The sequence below is a fragment of the Anolis sagrei genome, chromosome X, assembly GCF_037176765.1.
Source record: "Anolis sagrei isolate rAnoSag1 chromosome X, rAnoSag1.mat, whole genome shotgun sequence".
In the NCBI taxonomy this organism is placed as follows: Eukaryota; Metazoa; Chordata; class Lepidosauria; order Squamata; family Dactyloidae; genus Anolis; species Anolis sagrei.
The window spans coordinates 56,156,438-56,171,308 of record NC_090034.1 but is presented as its reverse complement, the minus strand read 5'-3'; the positions used below and the strand labels follow the sequence as shown (position 1 = coordinate 56,171,308).

The 14,871-nt window shown below is 43.4% G+C and overlaps 1 protein-coding gene across 2 annotated transcripts in view; it reads right to left on the bottom strand.

Moving 5' to 3' along the window:
• Positions 1-14,871, bottom strand: part of MPND (MPN domain containing) — a 27,260-nt gene extending 12,389 nt beyond the window's left edge. The window contains exons 1-7 of one of the 2 annotated variants that reach the window (XM_060784946.2): positions 14,537-14,871; positions 8,279-8,496; positions 7,113-7,343; positions 4,817-4,949; positions 2,495-2,564; positions 2,276-2,372; positions 2,112-2,184 (exon numbers count right to left, since the gene is read on the bottom strand). In XM_060784946.2, the coding sequence (XP_060640929.2) occupies positions 2,112-2,184; positions 2,276-2,372; positions 2,495-2,564; positions 4,817-4,949; positions 7,113-7,343; positions 8,279-8,496; positions 14,537-14,546 (832 nt within the window). In that variant the 5' untranslated portion in view covers positions 14,547-14,871. Of the gene's footprint in view, positions 1-2,111; positions 2,185-2,275; positions 2,373-2,494; positions 2,565-4,792; positions 4,950-7,112; positions 7,344-8,278; positions 8,497-14,536 lie in introns of both variants that reach the window. The other variant, XM_060784945.2, reaches the window with a different exon arrangement.

The following is a 14,871-nucleotide window of genomic DNA, read 5'->3' as shown; positions in this document are numbered from 1 at the left end:
CAAAGACCATCAGAAAACATATATTTCTGCTGGTCTTCAGAACCACTTTGGCAGAGAAGGATGAAGATCTATCCACCTGTCCTTCTCTTCCTGTTTGGAAACAGACGGCAAATCCTCCCACCAAAAGCCCTCCTCCACTGTGATTGGCCAGCCTCTCAGCCAAGGGGAGGGATGTTTCTAAGACTCCAAGCAGGGGAGGGGAGAGCAGGCAGTTGAACTATAAATCCCAGTACCTACAACTCCAAAATATCCAAGCCAATTCCCCTCAAAACCCACCAGTATTCAAATTTGGGCATATTGGATATGCATGCCAAATTGGGTCCAGATTCATCATTGTTTGGGTTCATAGTGTGCTCTGGATGTTGGCGAACTACAACTCCTATAAATCCCTCCAAAGACCTCCAGTATTTTTGTTGGTCAGTGTGGTTCTGTGTGCCAAGTTAGTTCCAGGTCCATTGTTGGTGGAGTATAGAGTGCTCTTAGATTGCAGGTGAACTATACATCCCAGTCCCTACAACTCCTATAAATCATGATGAATTCTTTCCAAACTTCTCTAGTATGTTTAGTTACTAACCAATTCCTCTGTTTGCTGCATGCCATAGAAAAGAATAGCAAGGGATTAAGGAGAAGCACTGGGTGGGATCATGCAAATTCCCCACCAATAGAGAGAATCAGAAACACTGGGGTGTCTGTGGTAGAGGAAACACATAAAATTTAAGATGAAATGGTCCCAGCATGAAAATCTTCACTTGTGTGGTGGGCAGTGTGGTGTTTATTGAGGACATTGGCAGGGCTCTTGGATATGTTTACGGTGCTCACTAATCTGCAATGCCATTGGAGAGATGGCCTTTGTCATCTCTTGAGTAGTGGGAGCTATAGCTGTTTGTGGAGGCAGGAGCTTGTCTGTGTCGGTGGACTTCCCAGCTACACATATGTATACACACATTTCCACTTTTATTATGTGTATAGATGTATTTTTGTGCAATGGCATATCTTTGTCCCTAACAGTTCAAAGAGCTATCTAGGGATTTCAGTCTAATAGCTGAGAAACCTAATTGTCTTGCATGAATACAAGTGGATATTTACCACTAAGAAGAAGGTTGACTCAAGTGAGTTTTTAGCTCTTCTCAGGGAGATTCCTAATATTCCCAAATGGTTCTGAATTCCATTTCCCAAAAGGTTATGGCATCATTTCTCCAAAAGGTTATGATCTGGCCACAGTGGTCCACGCTCTTGTTACATCCTGTATAGACTACTGCAATGCACTCTACGTGGGGTTGCCCTTGAAGACTGTTCGGAAACTTCAACTGGTCCAGCGAGCGGCAGCCAGATTGCTGACCGGAGCGACATACAGGGAGCACACGACCACCCCTGCTGTGTCAGCTCCACTGTCTGCCAGTTCAATTCCGAGCACAATTCAAAGTGCTGGTTTTGACCTACAAAACCCTTTACGGTTCCAGTCCAGTGTATCTGTCTGAACGTATCTCCCTCTGCATCCCACCCCGGAATCTGAGATCATCTGGGGAGGCCCTGCTCTCGACCCCACCGCTATCACAAGTGAGGCTGGTGGGGATGAGGAGCAGGATCTTCTCAGTGGTGGCCCCCCACCTGTGGAACTCACTCCCGGGGGAAATTAGGGCATCAACATCCCTCCTCTCCTTCAGGAGGAAGGTAAAGACGTGGTTGTGGGACCAGGCCTTTGGGCAATCTGACATTTAGACATGGCAGCCAGATGAATAGGACTAAAAGGACTGACAATTGTGGAATTGGAATTTGACTATGAGATTGTGAAACACTGACCGTCAATGAGGTTTGTATTGGTTTTATTGCTTTTACTGGTTTTATGGTTGTTTTTGCCTATAATAATTACTGTTTCTGTTAATTGTGTTATTGCCAGAATTGCTGTTTTGTTAACTTATGTTATTGTTTTTGTTGTTATGTGATGCGGGCATCAAATTGTGCCTTGCTTTTGTAAGCCGCCATGAGTCCCCTCCGGGGTGAGAAGGGCGGGGTAGAAGCAACCGAAATAAATAAATAAATAATTTCTGACAAGGTCATGCCTTTCCAAATATCACAATTTTCCAAAACCGATTGCTTCTGCCAGAACTTACATTGGCTGTTGATGTCCCATCGTCCGCCCAGGTAGCCGACCACTTCGCTTTTGGTTAAGTGGCTGTGAAAGTCCTAAAGAGAAGCAAGTGTTTAGTCAACAGGCAGACACTGGGTGGTGGTGGTATTTTTGGCTTCCAGATGGGTGCTGTTCAATGTTACGCACCAAGAGCAGGAGGACGTTGCTCGAAATTGCGACGTTAAAAGGCTGGAATTTATTAAGGGCTGCAAAGGAGGTGACTTCGACCAAAGTGTGCGGACTCCTATTATGAGAAACACAACACAGATTTTTTTTGTGCCGGTTGCTTGAGAGTTCCGGTTAACGGAGAGCCTACCATACATGGCTTTTATAACCCCGGCTGCATTTTTCTTGGGTTCTTCTTACCTGGCAGAATCCCGGTTGCCTAAGTTGCAATAGCGGACTGGAACCCGGTTCCGGTAGTTGACCCTTTTATCTGGAAGGAAAAATATGGGTTTGAGGGTAATTCAAAGCGCCATCAATGGATCCAAAATAATAAGACATTTCAGAAACTTAGTTTCCGAGAACATAAAGATCGGAGCTGATCTTCTGGGTTTGAATCCCCATCTGACCCATTGGGAGAAGGGCATAGTTATCATTAGGGGTCATACCCTTTAAGCCAGTGTTTCTCAACCTGGGGGTCGGGACCCCTGAGGGGGTCACGAGGGGGTGCCAGAGGAGTCGCCAGAGACCATCAGAAAACACAGTATTTTCTTTTGGTCATGGGGGTTCTGTGTGGGAAATTTGGCCCAATTCTATCATTGGTGGGGTTCAGAATGCTCTTTGATTGTAGGTGAACTATAAATCCCAGCAAATACAACTCCCAAATGTCAATGTATTTTTCCCCCCAAACTCCACCAGTGTTCACATTTGAGTGTATTGAGTCTTCGTGCCAAGTTTGGTCCAGATCCATCATTGTCTGTGTCCACAGTGCTCTCTGGATGTAGGTGAACTACAACTCTCAAGCTCAAGGTCAATACCCACCAAACCCTTCCAGTATTTTCTTTTTGGTCATGGGAGTTCTGTGTGCCAAGTTTGATTCAATTCCATTGTTGGTGGAGTTCAGAATGCTCTTTGATTGTAGGTGAACTACAAATCCCAGCAGCTATAACTCCCAAATGACAAAATCAATCCCCCAACCCCACCAGTATTCAAATTCAGATGTATCAGGTATTTGTGCCAAATTTAGTCTCGTGAATGAAAATACATCCTGCATATCAGGTATTTACATTACGATTCATAACAGTAGCAAAATGACAGTTATGAAGTAGCAAGGAAAATAATGTTATGGTTGGGGGTCACCACAACATGAGGAAGTGTATGAAGGGGTCACGGCATTAGAAAGGTTGAGAAACACTGCTTTAAGCCAAGGTGGGTTCAATTCTCAATTCAACTAAGAGTTCAAATCCACACTTAATAATAACAGTAACAATTATTTTTTTTTGTCTCATCAGGAACAACTTGAGAAACTGCAAGTCACTTCTAGTGTGAGAGAATTGGCCGTCTGCAAGGACGTTGCCCAGGGGACACCCAGATGTTTAGATGTTTTACCATCCTTGTGGGAGGCTTCTCTCATGTCCCCACAATGCGGAGCTGGAGCTGATAGAGGGAGCTCATCCACGCTCTCCCCGGATTCGAACCTGCAACCTGTCGGTCTTCAGTCCTGCCGGCACAGGGGTTTAACCCACTGTGCCACCGGGGGCTCCCAGTAACAATGATGACCCACACTTAGCTATGGAAATGCATTTCGCCCCCACTGTTGTATTGGATCTTCCTCTGATAAAAGGGTATCATCTGCAAATAAATTATTTTTTAATCCTACACTAATCCTACACTAAAATCCTATTCCTTTTATACTAACTTCCTCTCTAATTACATTGGCTAAATTTCAATTTTCATATGCAACTCATGTCTGTTTTAATGATATATGTTTAATGTTTACATGTCCTTATTTAATGTCTAATTGGTTTATCCCCCATCTCAACATTTATTTTTTATTATAAGTTTATTGCTATTATTGTGTATTATTTTGTATTATTTCTGATATTGTTTGTTACTTTGTAAGGCATTGAATGTTTGCCCTTTTTTTGTGCTGTAAACTGCCCTGAGTCCCTTTTGGGAGAGAGGTGTGGTCTAGAAATAAAGTTATTATTATTATTATTATTATTATTATTATTATTATTATTATTATTATTATTGCTATGTTCCAGAAGCAGTCAGGAAGTTCTTCGTAATATTCAACGGAATCTCCTTTCCTGTAATTTGAACCCATTGAGTTCTAGACTGCATGGTAGCAGAAAACAAGCCTACTCTCTGCCCCTTGTGACCTCCTTTCTCATATTTATTCATGGCTATCATGTCAAATAGTCCGTGCGCATGCTCAAGGTGTTGACTCCAAAGCTGAGCTGCGTCTCAGTCTTGGGTGGCACATTTATTGTTCACCCGGCAGGGTGATTTGATCAAATAAATCTGTTGAACAATCTCCTTGCCTCCAGTGTTTAGTTGGATAAAAGAACCCTGGAGACTATTTTGGGTCTGCAAATGCAGGTTAACAGAAGGTGAAGATTAACATCTTAGATCTATTCCTTTTGGGGGAGAGAGTGAAAATAAATATCTGGATGAATCTGGAGTTCAACTTTGCCTCTCTTTGATTCTCCAGCATACCATGCAATTCCGCCAGGTTCTTGCCTTGCTGCTTCCTGGCCTTTTCCTCCATCTTCTTTGCCAACATGGAGTCCGAGAGGGATGTCTTTGCCCCTTTGGCATCATCTTCCTCATCCTCTGCCAGCTCCTCTTCTTCCCCTTCACTCACCAAACCCTGCTGCGGAGGGAGAGAGTAATAGTTATGAACTGCAACCATATCTCTCCAATATTGATTGCCAATATTACAGTCGAATGCTATGGGGATGCCCTAATAATAATAATAATAATAATAATAATAATAATAGTTAAAACTTTATTTGTATTCCACCCTCTCTCCCCAAGGGGACTCAGGGCAGATTCCAACAATAAACTGCAAACATTCAATGCCAAATATATTCATAAATAACTAGCTGCCCCCTGCCACGCGTTGCTGTGGCCCAGTCTGTTGATCTGGAAAATAAAGTAATGAGAAAGTATTGGTTTCTAATATATGTAATTTCTTTATGCTTCTGGGTAAACAGTATTTCTTGCTGTTTCTTTGTCAGTGTTGATGTGGAGAGTGTCTGGTTTGCCCATCCTGGAACATGCAACATATCATTGTCCTTCTTTAAGGATCCCTTTCAAATCTATGATACTATATCTGTGCGTGTGTGAATCATATCTATCTATCTATCTATCTATCTATCTATCTATCTATCTATCTATCTATCTATATCTATGGTTGGATGGCTCTTTGTCAGGAGGACTTTGATTACGTTTTCTTGCCCTGATGAAGAGAGTTGGATTGGATGGCCTTAAGTATTTTCTGTTGATCATGGGGGTTCTGTTTGGGAAGTTTGCCCCGATTCTGTCGTTTGTGGGGTTCAGAATGTTCTTTGATTGTAGGTGAACTGTGAATCCCAGTGACTACAACTCCCAAATGTCACGGTCTATTTCCCCCAAACTCCATCTGTGTTCATATTTGGGCATATTGAGTGCTTGTGCCAAGTTTGGTCCAGATCCATCGTTGTTTGAGTCCACAGTGCTCTCAGGATGTAGGTGAACGACAACTCCCAAACTCAAGGTCAATGCCCACCAAACCTTTCCAGTATTTTCTGTTGGTCATGGGAGTTCTGTGTGCCAAGTTTGGTTCAATTCCATCACTGATGGAGTTCAGAATGCTCTTTGACTGTAGGTGAATTATAAATCCCAGCAACTACAACTCCCAAATGGCAAAATCAAAATTTTTGAGAGATGGTCACTCCTTGTGCTGTGAGACATTTTGTTGCCAAATTTGGTGTGATTTCATTCATTGGTTCTTTTGTTTTTAAGGTACTCATTATGCACAGAGTATTTTTATATATATAGAAAACAGAAAAACTAATCAAATATTTTAAAAAAACAACAATGACAAAATTTAAAAAATAAATGATAGCATAAGTTACCAATTAGCTTACAACTTGTATAAAAACATTACAAATAAATTATATAAAGACATATAGCGATAATTAAAATAGAGGTGTAGCGGAAGCACCTTACTTGGAGACATTTGAACAGAAGGACTCCTGCATGGGGAGAGAAGGTGGAATATAAATAAAGTCTTATTATTATTATTATTATTATTATTATTATTAGGGGGGCTGGGCTTAGCACAATGGGTTAAACTGCTAAGCTGCATAAAATCCTGCTAATCAAAAGGTTGGCAGTTCAAACCTGGGTCAGGGTGAGCGCCTGCCGTCAGCCCCAGCTTCTGCTCACCTAGCAGATCGAAAACAGAAATGTGAGTAGATAAATAGGTACCGCTTTAACCAGGGAAGTAATAAAAGGTGCCCATAAGGAGGACGTCTATGGACAACAAAGCTCCTCAGCACACTCACACACACACCCCTTGTGGCCGGAGTTGAGCACAGCCTCCAGATGCCGGAAATGGAAGAAGGTTTACCTCTGGTCATGTACTATCTGTCTTTCTTAATTGTATAACAGCATTGAATATTTGCTGTATATGTGTTTTGTAATCCTCCCTCAGTCCCCTCGGGGAGATAGAGAGGAATATAAATAAAGTATATTATATAATTATTAGTAAAATAGGGTATAACTGGATGGCCTTTGAAGGTCTCTTCCAACACTAAAAGTCTATGATTCCTTCATAGTCAAATAGGGTAGGACTGGTTGGCCTTTGAGGGTCCCTTCCAACACTAACAGTCTATGATTCTTTTATAGCCAAATAGAGTAGGACTGGATCACCTCAGGGGACCCCTTCCAACTCAAGGATTCTATGATCCAAGAAAGCAATTTCAGAAATATATATCAAATGTGGGCTTGCTTAAGGAGAGGGAAAGGCCAGGGCCGAGGAAAGAGCTACCTCCTCTGCTGGGGGAGCGTTGGGTTGGTACTTCTTCAGCCAGACGGCCTTGTACTGGTCCAGCTTCTGCCCCTTGTACTTGACCGAGGCCCACCCGCAGCCGGACTTCTTGGCTGGATTGACCAGCTTCTTGCAATAGGTGGCCCAGGCGCTGGGCGAGTTGAAGACCTGCCCGGTCTCCTGCCATACGATCTTGCCGTCCGTCAGCAAGTCGCCCAGGAACTTCTTCCCCTGCAAAAAGGAGAAATGTACATTGAATGCAGCCCGCCAACTGCAGCCTCATGAACATGCCTGATGCACTCTGTCATGCTGAAAATGGAATAAAGACCATTCAGCTGGGCTTTAGCACAGCAGGTTAAACCGCCAGCTGCAGAAAATCTTGCTGGTTTATAGTTCCTGCCTGGGTTGGGATGATCTCCCAACTGTCAGCCCAGCTTCTGCTCACCTAGCAGTTCAAAAATAGGTGGAGAAGGGAGGTAATTAAAAGGCACTCATACAGACATGCCGGTGATTCGATCTGGTGAGCATCTAAGAGCCGCCGCAAACTAGCGTCCTGCGAGAGCAAACTGTGCCAGCACGTCCGATGACGTCAAAGACTCCGCCTCTCTCTCCGCCTCTTTCTCCGCCTCTTTCTCCATGCCAGCGTGGTTTTTCCTTTGCTAGGGCAGCGATGCCAGCGTACTCTCGCTGTTGAATTCTGTCAACAGCGAGAGTACACTGGCATCGCTGCCCTAGCAAAGGAAAAACCACGCTGGCACGGAGAAAGAGGCGGAGAGAGAGGCGGAGTCTTCGACGTCATCGGACATGCTGGCACAGTTTGCTCTCGCAGGACGTTAGTTTGCGGCGGCTCTAACGACAACAAAGCTCCTCGGCATTGAAGATGGAACAACAACACCCCCAATGGCTAGAGTCGAGCACAGGCTCAAGATGCTGGAGATGGAAAAAGATGGGAAGCCTTTACCTCTGTTTATGTATTGTCTGTCTGTGTTAATTGTATAACGGCATTGGATGTTTGCCATATATGTGTTCTGTAATCCGCCCTGAGTCCTCTCGGGGAGATAGGGCCAAATATCAATAAAGTATATTATTATTATTATTATTATTATTATCATTATTATTATTATGGTTCAAAAAGTATTCATGACTAATGGGGGTGGCCTTCTCACCAAGTAATAAATGGAGAGCACCCCTTCTCCTGGCTCGATCAGCCCATCTTTGAGGAGGACCCTCAAAGTGATGCCGCGGCGGGTCAAAATGCAGCACCCCCGTCCCCCCGGGACAAATTTCCCCGCGTTTTCATTCTCCGGATCCTCGAGACTTGTCTCTAGTTCTTCCTCATCTTCTTCCAAGCATTCATCTCCCCCGAGGGATTCGGCATCCAAGGCTGAGAAGAGAACAAGAACACAGAATCAGAGCAGAGTTTTATTCTTATGATTATAATTACCATGTTTATTAGAAACTAATGCACCATTGAATCGAATGCACACCTCAGTTTTCAAAAATTCTGAGACCTAAACAAAAAGCATTTGCTCATGAAGCAGCTTCCCTTGTTTGCTTTGACTGAGCACTCAGATGACTGTATGACGTGAATCTAAGGCGTCTAATTTTGGTAAGGTCATTTAGCCAACATAGGTGAGCATTAGATTTGAGTAAATAGGGTATTACTACTACTACCCATGTTTATTATTATTATTATTATTATTATTATTATTATTATTATATTGTCGAAGGCTTTCATGGCCGGAATCACTGGGTTGTTGTAGGTTTTTCCAGGCTATATGGCCATGTTCTAGAGGCATTTTATCCTGACGTTTCGCCTGCATCTATGGCAAGCATCCTCAGAGGTAGTGAGGTCTGTTGGAAGTAGGAAAATGGGTTTATATATCTGTTGAAAGACCAGGGTGGGACAAAGGACTTTTGTCTGCTGCAGCTAGGTGTGAATGTTTCAACTGACCACCTTGATTAGCATTTAATGGCTTGGAATTGCCTGGGGGGAATCTTTTGTTGAGAGTGATTTGATGTGCCTGATTGTTTACTCTCTGTTGTTTTGCTGTTGTAATTTTTGAGTTTTTTTTTAATACTGGAAGCCAGATTTTGTTCATTGAAATGAACCATGAAAATGAACAAAATCTGGCTACCAGATGAGGTAGGAACAGAGGAGCCCAAAAAGGATGAACAGAGGGATTAGGCTTTCATTTTAGGATGGGGGGAGGGGTGTATCATAGGGGCAACACTGTAGATGGAACAAACAGAAATGGGATAAATGATCACTCTCCAAAGGCACATCAGAAGAGCCAAATTTTCAATTTTTTCTTGAAGTCTACTAAGGTGGGGGCTTGCCTAATCTCGCCAGGTATTGAGTTCCAAAGTCAGGGGCCACAGCGGAGAAGGCTCTCTCCCTCGTCCCCACAAGTCATGCCTGTGATAGAGGAAGGCGCGAAAGGAGGGTGAAAACCAGCTGATTTCTAATCTATCTAAATTGCAGACATGTGTTTTTCATCTTAAGAAAAGACAAGCATCTCGAATTCTTGAGGATTATCTGGGAATGAATCCCACTTGAGTACTGCTGACTGGCACAACCTGGGGATCTCAACCAGACACAGTGAAGCCATCTGCCCTTGCCCTTGGTTACTCTGCTGTTAAGTACGCATGCCCACTGTGGAATACATCTCACCACATTAAAACAGTGGGCATGGCTCTTAATGAGATATGCTGCATTATCATAGGATGTCTATGTCTTACACCACTGGAGAAATTATACTATTTAGCTGGTATTGTATAATCTGACATCAGCCAGGAAGTAGCAGTCAGCAATGAAAAGGACCAAGGCGTTTGCATCTCTGGCCCATCCTCTGCTTAGATATCAGCCAGGAAACCAATGCCTTAAATCAAGTAACAGCTTCCTAAGATCTACAGAGATACTTGCAGGAACACGACAGCAAGCAAGAGTCCCAAAGTGGCAGGCTAAAACCTGGAACTTTAATCAGTGGCTGATACTGGATGAGAAATTCCCTCCTGGGCACACAGAAGGCTGGGCAACTTGGAAGGTGCTGAACAGACTGTGCTCTTGTGCAAAACCAACCTTAGGAAATGGGGTCACAAAGTGGAGGCCACAACATATGAGTGTGAAGGAGAGCAAACCACAGACCACTTACTACAATGCAGCCTGAGCCCTGCCACATGCACAATGGAGGACCTTCTTACAGTGACACTAGAGACACTCCAAGTGGCCATAGTAGAAAGTTTTTAACTTTGTGGTTTTTCTATACAGTATAACTGTATTCTTAATTCATTTTTGACATGGTAAAAATTTTATATATATATGTATGTATATGTATATATCTATCTCACATTTTTACTTGTTCTATTACAGTTTGGATTGGAGAGTCCAGAGTCCGTTTGTTCAGTTGCCGCTTTGATGGGTTTTTGTTTATAGTGTTTTAATTGGTTATTGTTTCATGTTTGGGTTTGGGATTTAGGAGACTGTTTTAATCTTGTTTTCATTGAGGTTTAGGTATATAAACACATGTATCATATCCGAAGCATTTGCGTGGCCCACACCAAATATTTTAGAATTGAAACTTACCCCATACTTTTTCGTTTTAGTTTTGTAAATTTTGGAAGGCCCCCAAAGTCAGTTTCATATTCGATGCAAGGCAAGGAAACAAAGCCAAAGGCTGCCTTAGTGCCTGTGTGAAATTAATGCAGTCTTGGCATTAGCAGCGGGCAAAACAAGGAGCAGTGCTTTGTGGGAACAACCTGTGCCCCCGGTGGCGCAGTGGGTTAAACCCTTGTGCCGGTAGGATTGAAGACCGACAGGTCAGAGGTTCGAATCTGGAGAGAGCATGGATGAGCTCCCTCTGTCAGCTCCAGCTCCCCATATGGGGACATGAGAGAAGCCTCCCACAAGGATGGTAGGTAAAGGTAAAGGTAGTCCCCTGACATCAAGTCCAGTCATGTCTAACTCTGGGGTGTGGTGCTCATCTCCATTTCTAAGCCAAAGAGCCAGCGTTGTCCATAGACACCTCCAAGGTCATGTGGCCGGCATGACTGCATGGAGCGCCATTACCTTCCCGCCGGAGCGGTACCTATTGATCTACTCACATTTGCATGTTTTCAAACTGCTAGGTTGGCAGAAGCTAGGGCTGACAGCGGAAGCTCACGCCGCTCCCTGGAATCGAACCTGCGACCTTTTGGTCAACAAGCTCAGCAGCTCAGTGCTTTAACCCACTGCGCCACTGGGGTAAAACATCAAAATATCCAAGCGTCCCCTGGGCAACGTCCTTGCAGATGGCCAATTCTCTCACACCAGAAGTGACTTGCAGTTTCTCAAGTCACTCTTGACACGGGAAAAAAAAGAGGGAGCAGCACAGAACTCTGGAAAGTGTAGTTTGGGAAGGGAGGAGCCCTATGCCAGAGAATTCAAAAGGCCCTGCCCTAAACTACATTTCCCAGACTGCATCGGGATCATAAAGCACCAATCAGGATAGCAGAGAGAGAGGTCTGACCTCTCCTAAAACTTTGAAAATTTGCCAAAAATCTGTAGATAAGTGAAACGTTCTGAAATTGGGTGGGCTAACAGTGGTCAATGTGTTCTACCATTGTAACAAGTTTCACCCCAATAGCTTTAAAAATGAGGGAGATAGTATTAAATATAAAGAAGGTACAAAAATGAAGGAGATTGCTTAGACCAGGGGTCCTCAAACTAAGGCCCGGGGGCCGGATACGGCCCTCCAAGGTCATTTACCTGGTCCTTGCTCAGGGTCAACCTAAGTCTGAAATGACTTGAAAGCACACAACAATAACAACAACAATCCTATCTCATCAGCCAAAAGCAGGCCCACACTTCCCATTGAAATACTAATAAGTTTATATTTGTCAAAATTGTTCTTCATTTTAATTATTGTATTATTTTAAAGTTATTTTGCACTACAAATAAGATATGTGCAGTGTGCATAGGAATTCATGATTTTTTTTTCCAAATTATAATCTGTCCCTCCAACTGTTTGAGGGACTGTGATCTGGCCCTCTGTTTAAAAAGTTTGTGGACCCCTGGTTTAGACAGAGGGCAACGTTTAGAGGGGGGGGGGTACATAGATAAATGGATAGATTTATGTCTAGGGAGAGAACGATAGAGAGATATATATAGAAAGAAAGATACAGATACATAGATACAGATGCATAGATGACAAATGTATTTATGAAGAGAGAGAGAGATAGAAAGAAAAAGAAACATATAGATAGATAGATAGATAGATAGATAGACAGACAGACAGACAGACAGACAGACAGACAGACAGATAGATAGATAAATAGATCAAGATACATAAAGAGATGACAGATAGATGTATATTTAAGGAGAGAGAGTGTGAAAGATAGAAAGAAAGAGATACAGATAGCTAGAGAGAGAGAGAGATACATAGAGAGATGACAAATGATAGACGTAGATCTAAGAAGAGAGATGGGGAGATAGATAGGTAGGTAGAAAGAGATACAGAGAGAGATACATAAATAGATAGAGATATGGAAACATATAGAGAGATGACAAATGGATAGATATATATATATAAGAACAGTGATGGAGAGATAGAAAGAAAGAGAAAAATACAGATAGAAAGAGAGATGACAAATGTATAGAGGTATGTCTAAGAAGAGAGATGGAGAGATAGATAGAGAAGGACTGAGAGATACATAGATGACAAATGAATAGACGTATATCTAAGAAGAGAGATTGGGAGATAGATAGAGAGAGAGAAAAACACATAGAAAGAGACATATAGATAGATAGTGTTAGAGAGAGATACACAGAGAGATGATATACATTTGGGTTAGAAGGGTTAGAAGGCAGGATCATCAAGTTTGCAGACGACACCAAATTGGGAGGGATAGCCAATACTCCAGAGGACAGGAGCAGGATTCAAAATGATCTTGACAGATTAGAGAGATGGGCCAAAACTAACAAAATGAAGTTCAACAGGGACAAATGCAAGATACTCCACTTAGGCAGAAAAAATGAAATGCAAAGATACAGAATGGGGGACACCTGGCTTGAGAGCAGTACGTGTGAAAAAGATCTTGGAGTCCTCGTGGACAACAAGTTAAACATGAGCCAACAATGTGATGTGGCGGCAAAAAAGCCAATGGGATTTTGGCCTGCATCAATAGGAGCATAGTGTCTAGATCTAGGGAAGTCATGCTACCCCTCTATTCTGCTTTGGTTAGACTACACCTGGAATATTGAGTCCAATTCTGGGCACCACAATTGAAGAGAGATGTTGACTAGCTGGAATGTGTCCAGAGGAGGGCGACTAAAATGATCAAGGGTCTGGAGAACAAGCCCTATGAGGAGCAGCTTAAGGAGCTGGGCATGTTTAGCCTGAAGAAGAGAAGGCTGAGAGGAGATATGATAGCCATGTATAAATATGTGAGAGGAAGCCACAGGGAGGAGGGAACAGGCTTGTTTTCTACTTCCTTGGAGACTAGGACGCGGAACAATGGCTTCAAACTACAAGAGAGGAGATTCCATCTGAACATGAGGAAGAACTTCCTGACTGTGAGAGCTGTTCAACAGTGGAACTCTCTGCACCAGAGTGTGGTGGAAGCTCCTTCTTTGGAAGCTTTTAAACAGAGGCTGGATGGCCATCTGTCAGGGATGATTTGAATGCAATATTCCTGCTTCTTGGCAGGGGGTTGGAGTGGATGGCCCATGAGGTCTCTTCCAACTCTTTGATTCTATGATTTAAGGAGAGAGAGAGAGAGAAAGAGAGATTGAGAGATAGATAGAAAAAGATACAGATAGATCAGTGGTTCCCAACCTTATTTTGATCAGGGACCACTTTGACCAGGGATCACTCTCCAACATTAGTACCAAAAGTTTTTGGTCAGCTTTAGATTCGGTTTGGTTATTTGGGGTGCTGATTCTGCAAATTGCATTGGATAGACCACATCAGCTCTAGTTTCTGATACAGAACATATGCCACCAAGTAGTCACCATCTGCTCGCCCACAGAAAACCATATTTAATGAGCCTCGGCACTATAAGAGGGTTTTCAGAGACCAGTCACTCTCGTTGCAATGGTGTTGTAAACAGTGAGGCCGCAGACCATGTTTTAGTTCTTGTGGACCACTAGTGGTCCACGGACCACAGGTTGGGAACCACTGAGATAGATGATAGATAGAACGAGAGAGAAATACACAGATAGACAAACAGAGCTACATAAGCTAGAGAGGTGATAAATGGATGGATGCTGAAGCCACACCGTTTCATCACTAGGCCTTGAAATGCTCTGTACGTGCTCAGAAGCCCCCTCTGATCCACCATCATAGAATCCCCTTCTGTAGTGGGAGTCGAAAGAGCCCCCCTCTCTCTCCCTTTTTCCTACTCTTTCTTTCATTCTTCCCCGAAACACCCTTCCGCTTCCATACCTGCAGCCATAGGGTCTTTCTTTCCTTCTTTTTGTCTTCCTTTCTTCCTTCCTTCCTCCTCCCCTTTGCCTTGACTGTCCTTCCTCACTGGAAGAAGGGAGGAGAGCAGAGGAAGGAGGGGAAAGGAAGACAAAGGGAAGGAGGCGGGGAGGAGAGAAAGAGAGAAAGGGAAAGGGAGAAGGGAAGGGAGGAGGGGGAGGAAAAGGAAAGGAGGGAGTGGGTCGGTGGGGAGTAGAAAGGAGGTACAGAGAGGGGAGAAGGGAATAGGGAGGAAAAGCAAGAGGTGAGGAAAGAGAAAAGGAGAAGAGAGGAAGGGCAAAGGAAGAGGAAGAGGA